Source organism: Stegostoma tigrinum, chromosome 31 (genome assembly GCF_030684315.1).
Source record: "Stegostoma tigrinum isolate sSteTig4 chromosome 31, sSteTig4.hap1, whole genome shotgun sequence".
NCBI lineage: Eukaryota > Metazoa > Chordata > Chondrichthyes > Orectolobiformes > Stegostomatidae > Stegostoma > Stegostoma tigrinum.
This window is the reverse complement of record NC_081384.1, coordinates 8,633,367-8,655,893: the sequence shown is the minus strand read 5'-3', so window position 1 is coordinate 8,655,893 and position 22,527 is coordinate 8,633,367. Positions and strand designations below refer to the sequence as shown.

General features: G+C 41.4%; 1 protein-coding gene across 3 annotated transcripts in view; it reads right to left on the bottom strand.

The window, feature by feature from the left end:
• Window positions 1-22,527, bottom strand: part of LOC125466311 (alpha-2,8-sialyltransferase 8F-like) — an 83,108-nt gene that overhangs the window by 24,217 nt on the left and 36,364 nt on the right. For 2 of the 3 annotated variants that reach the window (XM_048560657.2, XM_059638674.1), the window contains exon 7: window positions 16,323-16,415. In XM_048560657.2, coding sequence (XP_048416614.2) covers window positions 16,323-16,415 — 93 coding nt within the window. Of the gene's footprint in view, window positions 1-9,953; window positions 14,831-16,322; window positions 16,416-22,527 lie in introns of those variants that run through there. The other variant, XM_048560658.2, reaches the window with a different exon arrangement.

Genomic DNA, 22,527 nt, shown 5'->3' with positions numbered 1-22,527 from the left:
GTTAGATGACTTCAAGGCAGAGATCGACAAATTCTTGATCTCACAAGGAATCAAGGGGAGAGTGCAGGGAAGTGGAGTCGAAATGCCCATCAGCCATGATTTAAATGGCGAAGTGGGCTTGATGGGCTGAATGGCCTTACTTCCAGTCCTATGTCTTATGGTCTTATGGTCTAAGAGCCATTTGTGATCGGACTTCTTTTTACTCAATTGAATGTCTTGCCCTAGGTCTAAATGATAAATTTGATCAATAACTCTCAGGGCAACGTTGACACAAGGAGTTTTGAACATTTTATTTCACAATGTGAATATTTTCACAATTATTAAAGGAAATTCACAAAATCATAGGTGTACAAGCCAGACATTCCATTTAGGAGTCAAATTCAAAGCATCATCATATTAGTTATCAGAAAAAAGTCCATGTAAAACAGGAGAGCACTGTCATCTGTTAGATGCTGATGGAATGTATTCTTAATTTTTGTAAGAAGACAATAAGCACAGTGGAAATATCAACGGTTTTAGCATAACATAAGCACTAATTTTGTTTAAACCTACATCCCATACTCTCTTTAATAAGCTGCCCTCCAAACCACTATGTGATTAGTTGCTGAAACCATCCACATATTCGACTTCAACAATGATTTAGTGAAAAAAACCACACCCTCAGCACTTTCAATGCAAGGAATGTTTTTCAAACTTTTAATTCTTCAGTTTGTTATTTCAAACGTGCCTTCTTATCAGTAGAATAGTGACTAGAGAAACCAATCTACCACTGCTCTTATTGAAGCAAGCCTTTGTGATCTGGAAGATAAGATTTTCCCTTAACTTTCACAGTGTCTTTTGTTATTTTGTAGTTGTAACTAACTCATCTGTAGAAATTTGCTTTTTAACTTCATTACTAGAATAAATTAAAAATGATGGAAAATGCAAGGAAAAGGATGTTTTTCCTCGTGGGAGAGTCCAGGATGAGAATGCATTGTTTCAGAATAAAAGGGGGCCACCCTTTTAAGACAGATGAGGAAGAATTTCTTCTCTCAGAGAGTTCTGAATCTGTGGAAATCCTTACCACAGAGAGCTTTAGTTGCTGGATTGTTAAATATGTTTAAGGCTGAAATTGACAGCGTTTTAATCAGTAAGGGGGTGAAATACAGAAAAGAGGAGTTGACGATAATCCAATCAGCCATGAACTCATTGGATCGCAGCGTATATTTGACGGGCAGAAAGGAGCAGAAACAAGCCAATGTCTTCTGCACTTCTGTCATGCCTGTCTGCCACACTGCAGCCCTGGGCTTTCAATGATCTTAATCACTCCTCCTACGGTGACCATGCTGACAACTGCCTGCTGCCTGAAGCCTGCAATTCACTTCAAAAATCTCGCTGCCTCTCTACCTCCAGCGAGCTCTAATTTCCTGTCAGGCATTCCATGACCTTCCATTTGTGTATTTTCTAATGTGGCTCTGTGTTAAAGAGGTGTCTTGGGATGTTTTATTGGTATGTGGTGCTTTGGCAATGCAAGTCAAAGTTTAATATTTCAGAAGCATAGACTATAACCAAGCCAGAATACTTTTACCTTCTATCTTGGCATACCAATGTGCTGGTGTTACTCACATTGATACATCAGAGTTTGAGACTATTGGGTTGTATGTTTCAATTCTACATTGGCTAATAATATTCCCGTGAGATGGTGTTGCTAATTCTGTGTATCTCTCTCTTCCCTTCTCAAAAATGTGAATACTAGCAAATCGTGGTGTCACTCCCTTTTAAAATTCTGAGAGTGATATCCTCTCAGAATGTGGATGATGTTTGCTCGATGCAAGAAACTGTGCAGGGAGCTTTTTCAATCTGGAGATGCTGGTGTGCTACACCTATCAAAGAGGTCTAGCCAGTTGTTGGTGTGTCAGAATTTACACATTGTTAATGAAACTTATTTTACAGATATTATGACACATCATCCATGTCCTCTCATGGGACTTCAACTTAGATCTACAGGTCCAGAACTGGTCGAGTTACCATTACATCACAAATCATTTTTCTTCTAAGCTCTTTGGATAGTCCACATATGCCACTCAGCATGTGGACACACTAATATCCAGCTTTGGAAGCTATTGTTGTGTACCATGCACTAGCAGGAGAAACTAGAGGCCACAAAAACCTCTTAACGAAAACTTTACTATTTAAGGTGGACCTCCTTCCTTGGTTATTCCTGAAAAATGTATTAACTCAGCCGATTGCAAAGAATCAGTAACAAGAATGTTTCACAAATTGGATATGGCTTGTATTACGTTTACCTGCAAATTCGTACTCACTTCCTGAACTAACATCTCTGGATTGAGTCTGTAAAAATGTTGTTTTATAGGTAATGTGTCTTCCATATCAATATCATGTATAGCCAAAAACATTTGTCCTGACCTATTCTCAAAAAATGATTTATAAGTTTGTAATGACTTTTGTAACTTACTTCGATTAGTTTTCTGGAAGATTGAACAGTATATTCGAAAGTCTTGGGAGTATGTCTCTATTACCCAACCTAATTTGCAGGAGGACCAACTTTTGAATTTTTAATTTCTGATTCATTGAACAGCTTTTTTCTGATTTTTATTTCACTCCCTATTTTATTCACCACTGTAGGCAAACTTTTCTCCTGTCTATCTTACACTGCCATAATATCCCTAAAGTATAAATGTAATAACACTGCACCATTAAGAGATGTGCTCTATTCTCTTTCTCTTGTGAGGGGTGTTGTCGCAGTGGCACAGCAATGTCTCCTTCAGGCAGGCAGCTGGTAAACAGCTTTCAGTTCTCTCTGGGTGTTTTATCAGACAATATAAAAGGTCAAACAGACCCAAAAGGACGTTATAAATGAAAACAAAAATTGCTGGAAAGGCTCAGCAGGTCTGGCAGCATCTGTGGAGAGAAATCAGAGTTAATGTTTCGGGTTCAATGATCCTTCTTCAGCAACAGTTATTATTCTCATACGCTGTCTCTTTCAAGACCAGAAGAAAGAAGCAATCTGCCTCTTTAGTTTTGCTTTCAGTTGGTTAAGTAGGTTTTTCTGGCTGCTGGAGCTGAAAGTTTAAGTTTTCTGCTGCTAGAGTGAAGTCTTAGACAGAGGAGCTTCATAATGGAACTGTTGATGACTAGTCGTTAAGTCATACAATATCTTATTAAATATTTTGATAAAGTTATGCCCGTTCTTCTTTTTGTTATATTTTAACTGTGTTGTAAGAATAAAGTGTGTTTTGATTAGAGATTAGTGGTGGACCAATCAAATCACATCTGGAACACAGCACCTTACGTTAGCCTTTTAAAAAATAAAATAAAATTTAGGGTCTGGCCTATCTTGATAATATACTTTGGGTGTCATCTGGTCTGGTCCACAAAAATTGACACAACATATTTGCTCAGTTTTCCTCTTGTCTAGAGTACTCACTACTTTATACACATCACTCAGTTTCTTTTTGACTTTTTTTATTCCAGTGGCTCTTATTTTCAACGGTCCATCAGAGCCGAGTAATATATGATCACCTTGTCTTCTGTAACAACATTTCAAAATTTGTCCTTTTAATCTGCTGTAAATGTAATTGTTTTCATTTACAAATGCTTTTTGGTCAACTTGTATGCTTTGGTTAGTTTTTGCCTTAGAGTTGAAACATAGACTGAAGCATAGATTCTGAACCATTATAAATTTCTCTTCTAATAAATTTCCCTTTTTTGTTGATTATGGGAGGGGGCTTTAAGAATATTTAGTGCAGTTGTCTGGAATTTACTGATCAACTTTAACGTACCAACTAAGGGACTGTCGTCTGGCATGGTCATAATGTCCCTACCCCTGGACCAGGAGGCCAGATTTCAAGTCATACAATCCAGAGATGTGAAATAACATTTCTGAAGAGGCTGGTTAGTGAGAATAAGTTAATTAAAAATTAATTTGCTGACTAGGACTCTTGTGGTACAGAGGTAGAGTCCAGAGGTAGTGTCCCTATCTGTGGACTAAGAGAGCTGAGTTTGAGTCCCACCTGTTCCAGACATGTGTAATACCATCTCTAAATAACCCGATTAGAAAAATAAGTTAAGTGAAAATATTTAACCTGTCATTTATGGTTATATGCACTGCTATTTTTAGAGCTGTGGTGGCACAGTGGTAATATCCCTAGCTCTGAGCCAGAAGGCTTGGGTTCAAGTCCCACCTGCCTCAGAGGAATGTGAGAACATCTCTGAACAGGTTGACTAGGGAAAATAACCTCCATTAATATCTAAGGGCTGATTAAAAATGTAACTTCAACGTGAAGTGCTCCAACAGATTTTTTAAATGTTGACTATTAACCACGACACAATTTTAATAGTGGATCATTTGTTTTGTCCATTTTTTGGCGTGCAGTTGAGAGACAGCTGTGCTATCCATCCCCTGCTCCTCAGGTGCATAAATAGCACTTTTTGGGGTATTCCTTTTAGTTTGAGAGGTAGAGGAGAATGGAGGTTGCAGGCAAGTTATTGTATCAAGTGCCCTGTGATTATCCAGGCTGTTTGGCCAAATTCACCAGAACTTGGAAGCTGGAGGAACACCTTAGTGTACACACTGGGCAGGTGAGGCGTACATTAAAGGTCTTTTGAAGTTATCCTTCAATTCTCTTTCCAACTGCTGAAAATCTCTATGTTAGAAGCCTTACAAGTGTGATAAGGGGGAACGTCAAAAGAGCTTTATTGCAAACATCTCACCTGCAAAGGCATGCACACACACATAAACACCTCATAGAATCCCTACAGTGTAGAAGCAGGCTATTCAGCCCATTAGTTCCACACTGACCCTCTGACAAGTAACTGACGCAAACCCAACTACCACCCCATTTATGTAACCCCGCATTTTCCATGGCTAATCAACTGATCTGCACACTACAAAGCAATTTGCCTCAGCCAATCCACCCAGCCTGCACTTCTTTGGGACTGTGGGAGGAAACCAGAGCACTCAGAGGAAACCCACGCAGACACGGGGAGAATGTGCAGACTCCACACAGACAGTCACCCGAGGGTGGAATTGAACCCAGGTCCCTGGTGCTGTGAGGCAGCAGTGCTAATCACTGAGCCACCGTGCCACACCTTGGCTCCTACTTGGAACACAAAAAATTTAGACAAGTACTGGATGGGACCTGATGTGAACCTGTTGATGTATTTGGAAGTGAGCGTTGATGGGAGGGGCAAGTTATTTCTCATGAAACTTCAGTTAAGACTTTCCTCAAGCTGGTTCAACTTTCTGGGCTAATTTAGCAAACAGAGGGTTAATTTTCACGAGAGATAATGGGAACTGCAGATGCTGGAGAATCCACGATAACAAAGTGTAGAGCTGGATGAACACAGCAGGACAAGCAGCATCTCAGGAGCACAAAAGCTGACGTTTCGGGCCTAGACCCTTCTTCAGAGAGGGGGATGGGGAGAGGGTTCTGAAATAAATAGGGAGAGAGGGGGAGGTGGACTGAAGATGGATAGAGAAGTTAGGCAGAGAGGAGAGGATAGGTGGGGAGGTGGGGAGGGGATAGGTCAGTCTGGGGAGGACGGACAGGTCAAGGAGGCAGGATGAGGTTAGTAGGTGGGAAATGGAGGTGCAGCTTGAGGTGGGAGGAGGGGATAGGTGAGAGGAAGAACAGGTTAGGGAGGCGGGGACGAGCTGGGCTGGTTTGGGGATGCAGTGGGGGAGGGGAGATTTTGAAGCTTGTGAAGTCCACATTGATACCATTGGGCTGCAGGGTTCCCAAGCGGAATATGAGTTGCTTTTGAGCTTCTGAAATGCTGTTTGGCCTGCTGTGTTCATCCAGCTCCACACTTTGTTAATTTTCACTAGCCAAGTTTTTAAATGACTTTAAGCCAGTCTAGTTTAGACCCACAAGCAACCATATAGAAAATAGACAGCGTATGCCTTTGGGTGTGGGAAAAATGGCAATGTAATTTGAGACGTAACATGAGCATTCTATTTGCCATAAGCATTCAATAAAAGGCTCTGCCTGAAGTGAACAATGAAAATGAAACTGAACACCTAAAGCACATGTTAATAAAATGTGAGGCTGGATGAACACAGCAGGCCAAGCAGCATCTCAGGAGCACAAAAGCTGACGTTTCGGGCCTAGACCCTTCATCAGAGAGGAGGATGGGGGGAGGGAACTGGAATAAATAGGGAGAGAGGGGGAGGCGGACCGAAGATGGAGAGTAAAGAAGATAGGTGGAGAGAGTGTAGGTGGGGAGGTAGGGAGGGGATAGGTCAGTCCAGGGAAGGCGGACAGGTCAAGGAGGTGGGATGAGGTTAGTAGGTAGCTGGGGGTGCAGCTTGGGGTGGGAGGAAGGGATGGGTGAGAGGAAGAACCGGTTAGGGAGGCAGAGACAGGTTGGACTGGTTTTGGGATGCAGTGGGTGGGGGGGAAGAGCTGGGCTGGTTGTGTGGTGCAGTGGGGGGAGGGGATGAACTGGGCTGGTTTAGGGATGCAGTAGGGGAAGGGGAGATTTTGAAACTGGTGAAGTCCACATTGATACCATATGGCTGCAGGGTTCCCAGGCGGAATCTCCAGCATCTGCAGTTCCCATTATCTCTGAACCTAAAGCACATGTTATAGACTCCAACATTTAATTACGAACTAAGTCGTAATTAATTTGTAATTGCAAGACAGCATTGTGCCTATTAGAAATCAGATAAATGAACAGAGGATCAGAACTGTAGTGCCCAAAAAGGACTTGTACAATGCCATTCATAATTTTAGGCTTTCCTAAGTCATTATAACACAAACAGATCATTGTAACTGACTCCTGTCTAATTCGCACTATCAAAGCAATCTTCTCACCCTCCTCTATTTAACAACTTCCCCTCAATCACTTTTTCTGTCACTGTTGTGGGAAAACATATCAGCCAGTTACTGCGGTCTAAGGTTCCACAAACAGAAATGTGATTATGATCTGATTGTTTTGATCATGATGGGGCAGAAATTTCATGAGGACAGAACTCCTCTAATTTTGTTTCAGTAACTGCTCACAGAGAGAGGCATTATCTCTCAGCAACTTAAACCATAAGTTTATATTTGGGCTAGAGCTCTTAAAGCACAGTCTTCCACTGAGTTGGAAGTCTTGCTTGCTCCAGTAGTTTGAGTCCTAGTAACCCTCAATCTAGATTCTCTTGAAGAGGATACATTCTTTTGACTTTCACTTGGTCATTGCCTCAGCATCGTCTCTGTTTCATTCAAGTCACTTCTGACTCTGAGGTACTCCAGAGGATTCAGGGCTAACCTATCTAGCCTTTCCTTATAAGGCAATCTGCTCATTCCAGGTATTAGTATAATAAACCTTCACATTAACATCCTTCTGTAGGTATGGTGGCCAGTACTGTACACACACTCCATAACAGTCTCACAAACACCTGCATAACTGAATCATAACCTCCCTAATCCTGCATTCAATTCCCCTCACAATAAACCATACCATTCTATTAGCTTGCTGAAATATTTGCTGTTATTGCAGACTAACCTTCAGTGATTCAAGCACTTGGACATCCGGATCTCTCTGCATCTCCTTTCTGCAACCTGTCACCATTTAGAATATGAGACAGCAAGAACTGTAGAAGCTGGAGTCAGAGATCACAGTGTGGAACTGAAGGAATGCAGCTGTCTAGGCAGTGTCAGAGGAACACGAAAGCTGACGTTTCAGATCGGGACCCTTCTTCAGAAATACAGCTTTCCTGGTCCTCTGATGCAGCCTGGCCTGCCGTGTTCCTCCAGCTCCACACTGTGTTGTCACCATTTAGTATATGATTTTTCTAATTCTTTATACTAAAACAGATACCTTCATGCTTTCCCACATTGTACTCCATTTGCTAAATCTTTGCTTATTTTCAAACTATCTATATTCCTTCTGTTGGCTCTTCCCGTCCTCTTCATAACTCTGTTTCCTATTCTTGTGATGTCAGCAAATGTAGCTACCATACCCTTGGCCCCTTGACCCGAATCATTTGTATATATAGAAAAGAGTTGAGGCCTCAGCACTGACCCTATCGCACACCACTCGTGCCATCTTGCCAGCCTGAAAAAAAAACCTGCTTATTCCCGATCTCTGCTTCCTATTAGCCAACCCATTACACCACGATGTTTTATTTACTGCAAAACTCTTTTGGAGCACATTATCAAACCTTCTGAAAATCAAAGTTCACTGGGTCCTCTTTACCTACAGCACAAGTTACCATTTCAGAGAATTCCAATAGTTCAACATTTACCTTTGATAAAACCATGTTGTCTCTGCCAAGTTGCCTTGAACTTAACAAAGCACCCTGTAAATCTTCAATAATAGCTTCTAACATTTTTCTTATGGCACATGTTAAACTACCTGGCATGTAATTCTCTGCTTTTGGCGTCCATCGCTTTTTGATCAGATTATATGAAGTATATTATTAAACTGGAGAGGGTTCAGAAGAGATTAACCAGGATGTTGCTAGGAATTGAAGATGAGAGTTATGGGCAGAGTATGAATAGGCTGGAACTTTTTTTTTGCTGGAGTGTGAGAGTTTGAGGGCGACTTTCTCGAGGTTTATAAAATCATGCGGATAGACAGGGTGAATTGCAAGTGAATGGCGTGGCAGATTTCAAGACCAGGGAAATATTTTTAAGGTGAGAGGGGCAAGATTTAAAAACAACATTAAGGGCAACTTTTTTTTACGCTGAGAGTGGTTCATGTGTGGAACGAATCTCCAGAGGAAGTGATGGATGTGGGTACAGTGACAATATGTAAGAGATATTTAGATAAATACATAAACAGGAAATGTTGGGAGGGATTTTGGCCAAATGCAGCCAGGAGAAACCAGTTTAGTTTGGGATTATGATCGACGTGGAGTGGTTGGATCGAAGGCTCTCTTTCCATGCTACAAGACTCCAAGACTCAGCAGGCCACCTTTTCGAGGTGTCTTTTCCACATAACTCATTGACCTTCTTTCAGAAAAGGAAATCATCGCAGCTGAAACCCACATCCATTTGCCACTCTTTGTCATTTTTGGCATTTGGATTGTTTTTAAAATGTCTCCAATACCTTTTTACCACAGGCTCCAAAGTTCTCATAGAATACCTAGCACAAAATCTATTTTACGTGTGTTGGACAAGGAGAGAGAATTCACTCTTCATTCTGAAATTTTGTAATCTACAATGTGAACCATTGAAAAGTCCCAGTCCTCTGTATTGATACAGCTTTTGTTCATTTATTCACTTATATGGTTAATATCTGAAACAGGGGAGAATTTGGATAGGCTCCATTTCTGACGTGTGATCTCTCTGCCAATTTTCCTCTCTGTAATCCACTTTAAATAATAATTTCTGCCTGAGCAACAAAGACAAAAGTCTATGCCTAATTAAGTTCAGTAAGGCTACACCTCTACTGGGGAAATCTGGAGTGCAAGCAGAGAATCAGTACAATATTGGTCATTTGGAAATCCCACTCTAAACTGCACTAGCTTAGACACTTCAAATTTTTTTCTTTGATGGTGCATTGCATCATTTGAAACAAACAAAAACAGAAATTGTTGGAGAAACTCAGCAGGTCTGGCACCCCAAGTAGAGAGAAAGGAGAGTTAACATGGAGTCCAGTGACCCTTCTTTAGAACATTATGTTATCTGCACTAACATCTCAGTGTTAAGTTTTGTTTGTTAATGGTGCAGTTAACTTGCTTGGAATGTTAAAGGTAGTATCTGAATGCAAGTTGTTGTTGCAGCACTATCACTGACTTGAACTCCTGTTTAGCCAGAACTGGGACCAAAAGCATTCCAGAATTTGTTCCTTTGTTGCAAGTTTTAAATAATTAGACATATGTAATTAGTGTTTTGCCGTGGAATCGGTGTGAAAGTATAAATGGGCCGTACTTAGCAAGTGCAACAAGCCAACAACCATTATTTGGAGCTGTCAAGGAAAAAACAACTCACATCTGAAAAAGAAACAACGTTGTCACCATATAAATTTATTTGTAATTATCAGCCCCTCCTACAACAGTAGAGGTTCTATTTTTACAAAGTTTTGTTTAAAATTGTACATTTTGGTTTATTCACATTTGCTACATTCTGTTCTCATTATTTACAGCAGCATGAACGTTCATATGCATTTACATGGGTAGTATGTACATATTGCATTTCTATGTACAGTCTTTATGCACACAACTGTATATACACATTTTGTAATTGCATATGCAAGATAGGTACAGATGTGCACTTCATTGTTACTGGGTCAGAACACTAGACTGCCCTGATAGTACTACTGGAAACACCTTCACCAAACAGTCTGCAGTAATTCCAGATGGAGACCCCCTCATATTCTCAAAGGTAACTATGTCATGAGCAGTAAATGCTGCCCTCGTTGGCAATGCTGTTGAGGATGAATGTGAAGCAAAAGAAAACAATAAAATGCCTATTTAACTGAATTTGAGAGGTCAGTACTTTTTCTAGAATTTTTCACATTAACGATTAGCCTGTGTTATAATCAATAAGTATGACTTCCCATATTTTCACAAAAACAACATCAACAAACGACAAGAAGAACCAAAACTTCAAAGTAAACTTAAATCAATTCAACATGAAAATTACCGACCTGTGGGTGATGTTGATATCAATGATTTTTTTTTAAATACGGAGGTGGACCACACAATTTAATGACCAAGATACCTTTAAATCTACAATGTCCTACCCGATAGAGCTGGGCAGTTGTGAAAAATCTATCACCTAAGACAATCCAATGATAGTAGGTGAGTAACCAGATTAACTGCCAGGTAACCCTATGACTCTGCACACTGGGAATTCAGAGGATGGGTGCCAACATTTCTATTTTCTAACAATCCCATTCCATCCAGGGCCCAGAATGACGTGGAATTAAAACATGGCTCCAAGCTGTAGGACTGGCCCAGTCAGAAACACACTGCAGCCCCCCACTGACCTGTTGAGTTAAAGTTGGCATCATCCAGACTTCCCGTGTGTAATAAAAAGAGCCCTGCAAGGTAACAAAATCTTGTTGACTCTCTGCAGCTCCAGGGCATTTCAATCACTGTTCTGAGGAAGGGTCACTGGACCCGAAACGTTAATTCTGAATTTTTTTCCCTGCACAGACACTGCCAGAGCTGCTGAGCTTTCCCAGCAACTTCTGCTTTTACTTCAATCACTTGGTTTGGTTTAACGTTCCATTTGTTTGCCTAACAATGATCCCACGCAGACACACAGACAAATGCTTACTGCTACTGATACACACACAAACTGCGGGTAAACATTTCCACATGTGCGGTCAGACTTCTCAAAGTGCCGTCAGCAAATTATTAGGCAGCACTGATTTCTGACTAAGTTATGAACAGTTGGACAGTTGTCCTCCCACCCTCTCCGTTCTCACTGAGGGGTCATTGCAATTTTCAAGCCTTATAACAGGGTCACAGAGGAAAAAACATTTGACTTACAGTCAAATTGCATTGACTTACAGTCCTAAATACTCAAACACATAGCCAGATATATTCAAACACATAGGCACTTGAGCAATACACAGGTAGCCATACAAACACAAACAGACCTAAATCAATGTACATACCTATTAAGAAAGCAATTTTCAGAGCTACAGCTAATGCAGCAGTTGATTACTCATCAGAATTTTCCCAAAAGTGCCTGAATATGATTGAAAGTTTTGCTGAAGTACATAAATAATCAAGCTTTAAAATCTTTAATTACGTTCCCCGTGTTTAAAGTACATAAGCACAAATCGTAGTTTTAAGTCAAATGAGTCTTCTCTCAATGTCACTCTGAAAGCTCTCTGGACACAGTATGTATACTTGTCTGAAAATATAGTAGTTTTTTTCCACTATCTAAACGTTGAGCTGAAGTCAGGAGCAAATTATCATTCTCTAAATAGAAAAGGGTCAGTTTTCCAAAAGTCTGAATATAGAACATGGAACAGTACAGGCCCTTCGGCCCACGATGTTGTGCTGAACTATTACCCTCCTAAGATCAAACCACCCAGCATCCCCTACATTTTACAATCCTCCATGTGCCTATCCAAGAGTCGCTTAAATGTCCCTAATGTATCTGACTTCACTACCACTGCCGGCAGCACATTCCACACCCACTACTCTCTGTGTAAAGACCCTACCTCTGACATCTCCCCTATACCTTCCTCCAATCACCTTAAAATTATGCCCCCCTCACAATAGTCATTTCCACCCTGGGAAAAAGTTTCTGGCTGTCCACTCTATCTATGCCTCTCATCATCTTGTACACAAGTGTATGTGCCTCTCATTATCTTGTATACTTGAGTGTTAAAGGTTTTCAACTTACTGGAGAGTCCTGCTTAGGAACTGTCAAAACAGAGTTTGTAAAAAAAAATGCCTGGAGCTCCAAAAAGTCAACAAGAATTGATTGTGGAATTCTCTTTCTCCCTCTCACAACAAAAGCAAAGAGCAAAAGGCAAAGAAGTAATTTGGTATCTCTCATTAAATTAGCCAATTCATTGAAAGTGCTCTACTCGGGTAGCACTGGGCTAATCAGGATAAGAGATCTTCAGGAAAACCCATGGTGTAGGGACGTTCATTCCCCTTTAATGTTGGGTTGCCAGGTGGATAAATCAGTCACAATATAATTGAATGATGGAACAGGCTAAAGAGTAAGAGTCATACAGCAGAGACAAGGCCCTTCATCCCATTGAGTTTTCCCACAGACCCATTTAGCCTAATACGCTTTGCAGCATTTGGCCCTTGAAGTGCCATAATATCCAAAGCTATGGGCTCAATGCAAGGAAGTGGAATTAATGCACATAGGTCTGATGGGCTTCACCTCTGTCATATGACTCTGACTCTTTAACCTGTTTCATCTTCAATTACATCGTGACTGATCAGCACCTGAACCTCATTTACCCTTCTTCGCACCCCAATATTTTAGTAGTATTTCCAAAGTAAAATATATCAAGAGGATTTTTAAGGTTTTCTTTTGACCCCTGCCCCAATTCCACCATCCCACTTGAAATACTTCAACTAGATCACCTCTGAATATAAGGGAAAATGAATCTGTGCATCCCATCATAATGTAATAATAAATTCAGCTCATATTATTTCTAGTGAATCTACATTCTGTAATATCATTGCAAATATTGACAACATTAGCAATGAACCTTTTGTGCAATCATTTAATGTCCCTCTGCTGCTCTAGCAGTGGCATTGACACAGAATGGATTTGAACTTTCAGACAGAGGTCACAGAAAGACATCAGTTCAGTTGGTAGCACATTTGCCTCTCAGTCATGGGCTCGTAAATTCAGGTCCTATCCATTGGCTTCGGCCTTAAATCTAGAGTGACTCCGCGCAGCAGTACAGACAGAGTCCCACAGTGTTGGAGGGAGCAATGTCTCAATAGTTTTGACCGTTTAGGCAGGTATAAAAGTTTCCATGGCTATCTTTTTCAGAAAAAGAATGATGCAAAAGGAACTTCTCATGTCTGACTTCATATTAATCCTGTGATCATCTGTCCGTTTTCACTATTTGTGGGACCTTGCTATGCTCAAATTGACAGTTGTATTTCCTATATTCCCATAGCCACACTTCAAAAATTCTTCATTGGCCAAAAGGGATCTTGGAATGTCCAGAGGTCATGAAAAGGTGCTATGTAGAAGTAAATTCTTGCTTTCTTGCAGGCTGTCCCGGGTTCGAATCAGTTCTCTCGACATAATACACAGCTTGAATGTGGGATGTCAGATTTCTTTGGAATTGTATTGACAAAAAGGAGGGAGGCCAGTACAATGCTGGTGTGGCATTCAGTACAGTTACACGCTTAACACTGGAATTCAGAGCCAGCGACAGGTTTCTCAGCAAGAATTTGTCCTCTCCTGCCAGAGGCTATAATGATGTGGCCAAAATCTGTTTCATTTCACTGACACTGCCCTTGCTGTTCCAGGCACAAGGTGAAGGAGGATCTAGCAGAGAACCATTAGCCAGGAACTGTAAAAGTAAAAATGTTGAGAATGGGAAGGTGTTTGTAGACAGGGAAGAGACAAGAGGGTTTGCTTTCTTAACTATTTCATCCGTTATTGTGCTTCAGGATTATTTTCCATCATTAAACTGCTGAGTTCTTTATTTGGCCAGCCCCATTTCCAATGCACAGAGTTGGCTCATGTCGAGGGTCCCAGTTTATCAATTGGTTAATTATCAGTGACTTTGGAAGAATCCCAGCTACAGTCCTATATCTAAATTAAATGTCCAAGTGTCTATGTTTTGTCTCCAAGCAAGTCAAAGTGGCACACGTGGACTCAAGTGATGAGCTTTAAGACCATGCTGGTTGAAACAAACTCGTCATTGCTCGTTTCCCCCAGTCTGAATGCTATTCTGACTCAAAATTATGTTTTACTCCAGATCCACCTAGCACTTAGCCAGTTGGAGTTTGATAATTCCTTTACTGTGCAGTTGTAGAAGATGAAGGAACTCTGTTGGCATAGAGTGGACATTTGGTTTGGGCAGCTGATTGTCATAGTAGTGATGCAGCATGACTTTGCCTTCAATACTTTTAGCAAAGGGCCAGAACCCATAAACGTACACTTCTTCACACAGTTCCAGTGCAAGACTTACAATCATTAAGCCAGTGGAGAGACGTTTCACCTGAATGCCTTTGGAAAGCCAAAACTTGGTCAAGTGTTGGATGTAGATGGGGTTAAAAAACACAACTTTCTGCTTTGCTTGGAAGTCTTCAAGAGTATAAAGCGCCCTGAAACTGAGAGCTGTATTCGGGGGGTAGGAAAAGGCAGGTAAGAGGAGAAGGGCTTCATTGTAGACAATTGTGTCAGTGTAAAAAGGTTTCCTCCTATTGTGGAGTTCTGCATAGCTGTCAGACAGGAAAAAAGAAACACTCATTGCCACTTCTCAGCTTTTTTTATCAATTCAATGTACTACTTTCTCTCTTACCTCTTTAACCCAAACATTCAGCTATCACCACCCTTCCCCACTTCTCTACGCATCCTACTTACCCCACTCAACATGGAAGCAGTACTGACTATTTCAAAGCCTTTAGACAAAGTAATCTATTGATTACAACAAAGGAGGGTACTCTTGGTCTGTATCTGTGTCTGCTTTAAACATCGACAGAGGAACCATATTTCAGATGAGGGACTGAACTGAGGCCCTGCCTGCCTGATCAGGGGAAGATATGTGAAAGATATCAGAATTCAAAGAAGAGCTTTCTTTTAATTCACTTTCTTCTGCACTGTGTCAGATTTCACCCTGCAATATGGATGCAAGCTCACTTATCAACAATGCTTTGTAGTCACTAAGAAGCACTTCCTCATTACTTCATAAACCATTAAACTAATGACCAATAAATGATATCAGAGATAATGGGAACTGCAGATGCTGGAGAATCCAAGACAACAAAATGTGAGGCTGGATGAACACAGCAGGCCAAGCAGCATCTCAGGAGCACAAAAGCTGACGTTTCGGGCCTAGACCCTTCATCAGAGAGGGGGATGGGATGAGGGTTCTGGGTTTCAAAATCTCCCCTTCCCCTACTGCATCCCTAAACCAGCCCAGTTCGTCCCCTCCCCCCACTGCACCACACAACCAGCCCAGCTCTTCCCCTCCACCCAATGCATCCCAAAACCAGTCCCACCTGCCTCCGCCTCCCTAACCTGTTCTTCCTCTCACCCATCCCTTCCTCCCACCCCAAGCCGCACCCCCAGCTACCTACTAACCTCATCCCACCTCCTTGATCTGTCCGTCTTCCCTGGACTGACCTATCCCCTCCCTACCTCCCCACCTATACTCTCTCCACCTATCTTTTTTACTCTCCATCTTCGGTCCGCCTCCCCCTCTCTCCTTATTTATTCCAGAACCCTCACCCCATCCCCCTCTCTGATGAAGGGTCTAGGCCCGAAACATCAGCTTTTGTGCTCCTGAGATGCTGCTTGGCCTGCTGTGTTCATCCAGCCTCACATTTTGTTGACCAATAAATGATCACTGCTTGTAGTAAAACCAATGCTGCTTGCCAACTTGCCAGTTACAATCATTAACCAAGAGAAGGCACTGGATTTCCTTGGGGCTTGCTACTAAATAAACTTCCTTAGCCAACAACTGGGCAGTGCCAGATTCTCATCCTTTGATTTGACCTTATTCTGAACACTGGAGGAGTATCAGGACAATCCCCAGACCTTAGCCCAGCAGTGTCAGCATCTTGGTGAGTTGTGTCAAACGCAACAGCCTAAGGCAACCGAAAAAAAAAGCCAGTGCCTTCCTCCCATCTCCACAAGTCACCAATTCCTGCTTCGCCCACCGCAGAGGATCGAAGCATTTGAAATACAGAGTGGCTAAAGTCGCGCTCTCACCTCTTTGCGATGATGCTTGGATTTGCGGTCACCAAATCAGTTTTTAATCCAACATCTTGGGTAAACCTCCCACCTACTGGAGGAAGGTTGCACCTGGAAAAAGAACATGAATGTTATTATGGACCAGACCAAACCTCCCTCAAAACATTCAGAAGATAGTCTAGTCCTGATTTTGTTTTTAATATTTTGAAGGTAAACCTGGGGTGTTATGTTCCATGCAATTTGATTGGTCAAACTACATGGATTTAAAACAAAAACATATTTTATTCATTCACTCTAGTTAAAATAAACAAAAAAAAAAGGAATTGGAACAGCTTAACTCAACTGGAAAATGTAACAAAATAACAGGTACAGTAACTATTACTAATTAACTGTTTTAGTACAGCAACATCCCATAAACACACCCTTGGCAAATTCAGAAAACAGATTGTCTCACATGCAACTCACATATCAGGCAAAGAACCTCTAGCTTTTGGCTGTAACTGAGAGAGAGGGAAAAGATATCTTTCACTTCAAGAACCCAACAGGAACTGCTGAAAGCTAAAACTAAAAATCCTGGCTCTGTGGAAGTTTGACTACACCCATTCAGGCTGCTTCTATTGTTCCACCTTTAAAAAAACACCAAGGCCTCACAAAGTGTTTACACTAATGGCTGTGATAGCCTGCTCCAACCTCTGGCCTTAAAATCTCCCTTCAAAAAAAAGGGCAAAATACACCTCTTAAAGCCACAGTATCATCACAGCATTCAGTACAAAAATTCCCCAGTAGGGTTCACGTATTTGTTGTGCTCCCCTAACACAAGGTTACTACACTCCAGGGCTGGTAAACAGAGGTAGGATTTGAAGGTCTGATCTAGGTCATAGAGTCATCGAGACCTAAAGCACAGAGATAGGCCCTTCAGCCCAAACTGGTCCATACCGACCAAAACATTCATCCACGCTAACCCCATTTCTTTGCACTTGGCCCATATCCTTCTGAACTTGTCCTATCCATGTATCCATCCAAATGCCTTTCAAATGTTTTTAAGTAGCATGCTCTTCCTTCAGAATACAATTACAAAGCTGGTGTAGTTCTGTGGAAAAAGCTCTGACTACTTTTGGTGCCAACTTCGCATATCTAGCATTAAATCAAAAGTTGGTTTCAGCTTCACTGAAGCATTACCTTGCTGCACTGCCAATTATACCCATTCACCAACTTTTCAGAACAACAGGTAGAGAATAACCTCAAACTGCATATAATTAAAAGCCAATGGTGTGAGAATAAAACAAACAATACTGCAGTTTTAACCTTTTAAAGTGGATTTTCCATTAATGGTTAACTTAAATCAGTAGCTAAGTTGAAGTAATTGTCGTCTTGTTTTTGGACATTAGATTGTAGTCAGTGACTTGCTGAATTAAACCAGAATACTATTTTTTAAAAAAACACAACAACATAGATATCAATTAATGGCTAACAAGTGTGATCTTGAGACAGCATAGGTATTTTCTTCTTAGAAAAAATGTGATAAGGGATATCCCAGGTGCTCAGCATACATCACCAGGAAGGCTGTAAAGAGCGATGTTGTCAATTTTGAGAGTATTCTGTGTAAGACTACTCCCTAGCTCACAGAATGGAGATTGGGGAGAATCATTTAACTGGAAAATAAAGAGTTGATATAGAGGACTAAACTCTCTGGATTTGAATCTTTGTAAAGTGATGGTGTTGGGAAAAAAGTTGAAAACTTTGTTGCATATTTTAAGATCTTTGTCTTCTACATCAAGATAGATTGTGTTTCTTTTTGTCTTTTGTGCAATAAGCCAGCTTTTTAAAAATTAATTCTAGAGCCTCTGGTCATTATGTTTTAGTGACTGACTTCTAAATTAACCAAACTTCTTAAAAATGATCTATCAAGCCAAACTACATTCTGGGATCCAATATGTCCAGTAGTATCATAACCTAACATTAAAAAATAAACAATAGGGTGACCTCCTTGATCCAGAATTACTTAACAATTCTCACAGTTGGCTTGGCAACTGTTAAGTCAAATATACAGCTAGTTCTGGAACCAAACCATTAATGGCAGCAAATCACACTCAAGAAATACAAGCCATATCCCTTACTGATGATGGCATAAAGTTACCATAACATTTCCAGCATTTTGTTGGTGAGTTAGACATGGATCAGGATTAGAGGATAATTTGTCCAAGTACAGATTTTCTCTCTAGCCAACTGTATCTGCAATTAGCCTTTTCCTGGCACATAATATTCTCTGCTCTCTATTCTTTAGGTAACCGATGCACTCGATTTGCTATGTAGGCACTGGGCTGATGCAATATTCTCTCCACTATCATTTCATTGCAAAGTTACCAACAACCCATAGTTGAAAACCAGTTAAACAATGTGTGGCTTTCACAAAGGGTGCTCCAGTTTTACCACATTCGTTATGCCAGAAAAAATGTTGCCAGGAAAATGACTTCTAGATCTCAATACAACAAAGACAGATTGAAAGCTCTTTTATATAACTGTCACAGTATAGTCAGTCCTACAAAGGAACCCCTCTGTGAAGTTATTTGACAGTTACTATGGGTTATATTAAAATGACCCTCAACAATAGTTAGTGAAGGAGTTGCATTTGGATTATAATGGAGAGCAAGAATGAGAATTTATTAAAATTAATGTCAAATGGATTAGGGACATGAGCATGAATGCAGAAACATGTTAATCCAAATGTAAAATATTATGATGATTTCTATAATTTTCAAGTACTAATAGCAGTAACAATGTTAATTGAAATTGGTCCATTTTGAACAGGTAAAGTGCTGTTATTTAAATGTTGGTAAAATTCACTGATTTTGAACTTTACTCACTCAAATCATCTAAATGCAACAGAACTGAATGGATCCAACTTCCTCTGCTACTGCCCACACTGATAAGCTTTGACTGATTAGTTGAAGGGAGTAAATGAAGTAGATTTGATTCTCAATGTGACAGTTGGCAAGTTCAGGTATTCAGCCAGAAACAGACATATCTGATCATGGCACAGGCAAGAGCTTTCAATCCTTCATGAATGAGCCAATCCACTTACCAAAAAGTATTCAGACTATTTTAAAAAAGACATTTTGCCAAAGCTTTTCATCATCAGGACATTCACAAATGTGAATTGTGAATGTGCCAAATGTAAAGCAAAATGTCGTTTTTATATATATATATATATGCTGACTGAAACAAGTGTGTTTACTGGCAGAAAAGTTGTCTCAGATTCACGGAGAAGGCACTAATGAGATGATAAATGACAATAAATGCCTAAATTTGTTAAATTTAAAGCAGGCGGGTTGAAACTGATTAATCAAAGCACTGTCCCAGTCATCAAAGTGATACTTTCTCTATGGTGATGCCTTTATCAGAATCCACTTACCATCCAATAAACACTGTCTTCTCCCATAGAGTCATTATCAGCACAGAAACAGACCCTACAGTCTAATTCTTCCCTGCTGACCAGATATCATAGAAACCCTACAGTGGTCAGCCTGGAAATGACAGAATTCCTACAGTGTGGAAACAGGCCATTCAGCCCAACAAGCCCACACCACTGCTCTGAAGAGCATCCCACCCAGACCCATCCCCCACCCCTGCATTTCTCTTGTCTAACCTGACCATCCCTAGTCACTTCAGGGCAATTTAGCATGACCAATCCACCTAGCCTGCACATCTTTGGACTGTGGGAGGAAACTGGAGCACCCAGAGGAAACCCACACAGACACAGGGAGAATGTGCAAACTCCACACAGAGAGTTGCCCAAGGCTGGAATCAAACCCAGGTCCCTGGTGCTGTGAGGCCTGTGAGAACTAACCACTGAGCCACCATGTTGCCTAACTTAACCAACCTAAATTAATCTAGTCGCATTGCCAGCATTTGGCCCAGATCCCTCTAACTCTTTCCTATTCACATACTCATCCAGATGCCTCTTAAATGTTGTAATTGTAACAGCCTCTACCACTTCCTCTGGCAGCTCTCTCCACACACACACCACAGCCTGCATGAAAAAGTTGCCCCTTAGGTCCCTTTTAAATCTTTCCCCTCTCGCCCTAAACCCAGGCCTGCCAGCTCTGGACTCTCCTACCCCGGGGAAAAGACCATGGCTGTTCAACCCCATCCATGCCTCATGATTTTATAAATTCTGTTCCTTCTAGCACTGATGTTTTTGCAAACCTTGAGTGGAAGATGAAGACCTTGAAAAGATGTCTTTTTGTCAGGAATATTCAAGTTCTGTACTACTAAATCACTGACCACACCAGACAGTTGTTTGAACTACAATAACCAAATTGCAAGCAAAGGCAAAACCAAATCACTTATCATTAGCTGATTAGACAAGTAACAAAATCACTGCCGAGTGACACAGAAGTGGGGATAAAGCAGGATCAAGGCAAATTTAAGCACAAAACTTTTATCATTACTTTCTTTTCTGTTATTCTGTTGATCAGGTTGCCTTGGGAGGTCACAGCTAGGGACAACTGGGAAACATTGCTGACAATTGGGAAAGATTATTCAACTGGGATTGCAACTCAGCAGTCGAGAGGGGGCACAGGCTGGTGTGGGATGGTTTGGGCAAGCACAAAAAACTGGGGCCATTTGTTTAATATTGAACCCGCCAGCTGTCAAAGTGGGCCCTTCATTGTCATAGAAAAATAGTGAGCTACGAGACTAAATCAGTTGGATTCTCAAACGGTGCTAGCATCGTGAACTCAACTCTCCCGAGCACTGCAAACCACAACTGTCCTGAAATTGAAGGTCAGTGTATCTTAATTGGCCAACAGCCCGAGCAGTCTATCTACCACCACGTTATGTCATAGTATGTCATAGTTACAAAGGTACCACAGCAATTCACGAGCTGACTTCGAGAGGCGATCCAACACTTATCCATGGGATCTACTACTATAAAAGGCCAACAGTACACAGACAGTTAAGTTTCCTTCTAAATCACACACTATTCTGAAATGGACTAGTATTTCCATTCATTCATTGTGGGTATTGCAAGCAATTGAAAATCCATACCCATAGTTATTAGGTCAGCAGTCCATGGAGAAAGCTCCCCCCTCCGTTAGCTTCTCAGTGCAGAAGAAGAAAGATCATTCTCTGGAGCCTACAGCCCAATGGAATTCACTAGTTTTAAAATCTTCCCCGGCCTCATCCAATGTCCAACTTTCCCTCTCATCCCTGCCTCCCTTAACCTTACACAACCTGTCCACCTTCTCTCCCATCTATCGGCCCCTCCCACCTCATTGACCAATCCCCACCAGCCCCTACGTGCTCTCATCTATCACCACTCACCCACCCACCCTCCTCTCTCCATTCTTTTCCCAGATCCCTTCACCCACCCCACTCCTGAAGAAGAGTCCTGACCCGAATCATCAAACCTCATACCCCCACCTCCTCTGATGCTGCCTGGCCTGCTGTGTTCCTCCAGCTCCACACTGTGTTGTCTCTGGATCCAGCATCTGTAGTTCTTGCTATCACTGAATAATTCAACGTGTTGTTTTTGAATTTGTATTACAGGAGTCCATCATTTGTGGGCTGCTACAGCATGTAACCAAGTAGACATATTTGCCTCTGATCTACAGTAAACAGATTTAATTACCCAAATGGTCCAGCAAGTCAGCTGTAAAATATTAGTCTGGCAAATTCAGATGAAAAGATAATAGAAGCATCATCAGTCAATTCACTCAGGAGAGGGGGAAGAAAAGCGTTAATAAATGTGGAGCTGGAAAAGCACAGCAGGGTCCAACAGCATCCGAAGAGCAGGCAAGTCAATGTATTGGGTCAGAACCCCTCCCAAAGTTGGGGGACTGAGCCCAGTAATAAATAGGGGTATGGGAGTGGGGCTGGGGCAAGGGCAGGTGAGATGGAGCAAGGTGGATGCATGTAGGGGATTATCGTGGTTGGTCAGTGGGAAGGGTGGAGCGGATAGGTGAGTCAGAAGATAGACAGATTAGAGGTGGAGAGATTTAAGGCTAGTGAAGTCAATATTGGGCTGCAATAACACCATTGGGCTGTAAGCTCCAAAAGCAAAATATCAGGTGTTGTTATGTTTGGCTTCAGTCTGACAGTGGAGGAGGCGGAGCATGGACATGTGAGAGGAGGAGTTAAAGTGGATGGCAACAGAAAGATCGGGTTGGTTGATGCTTGCACAGCGCAGATGCTCATCAGATTTGTTAGAGATTCAGTAACT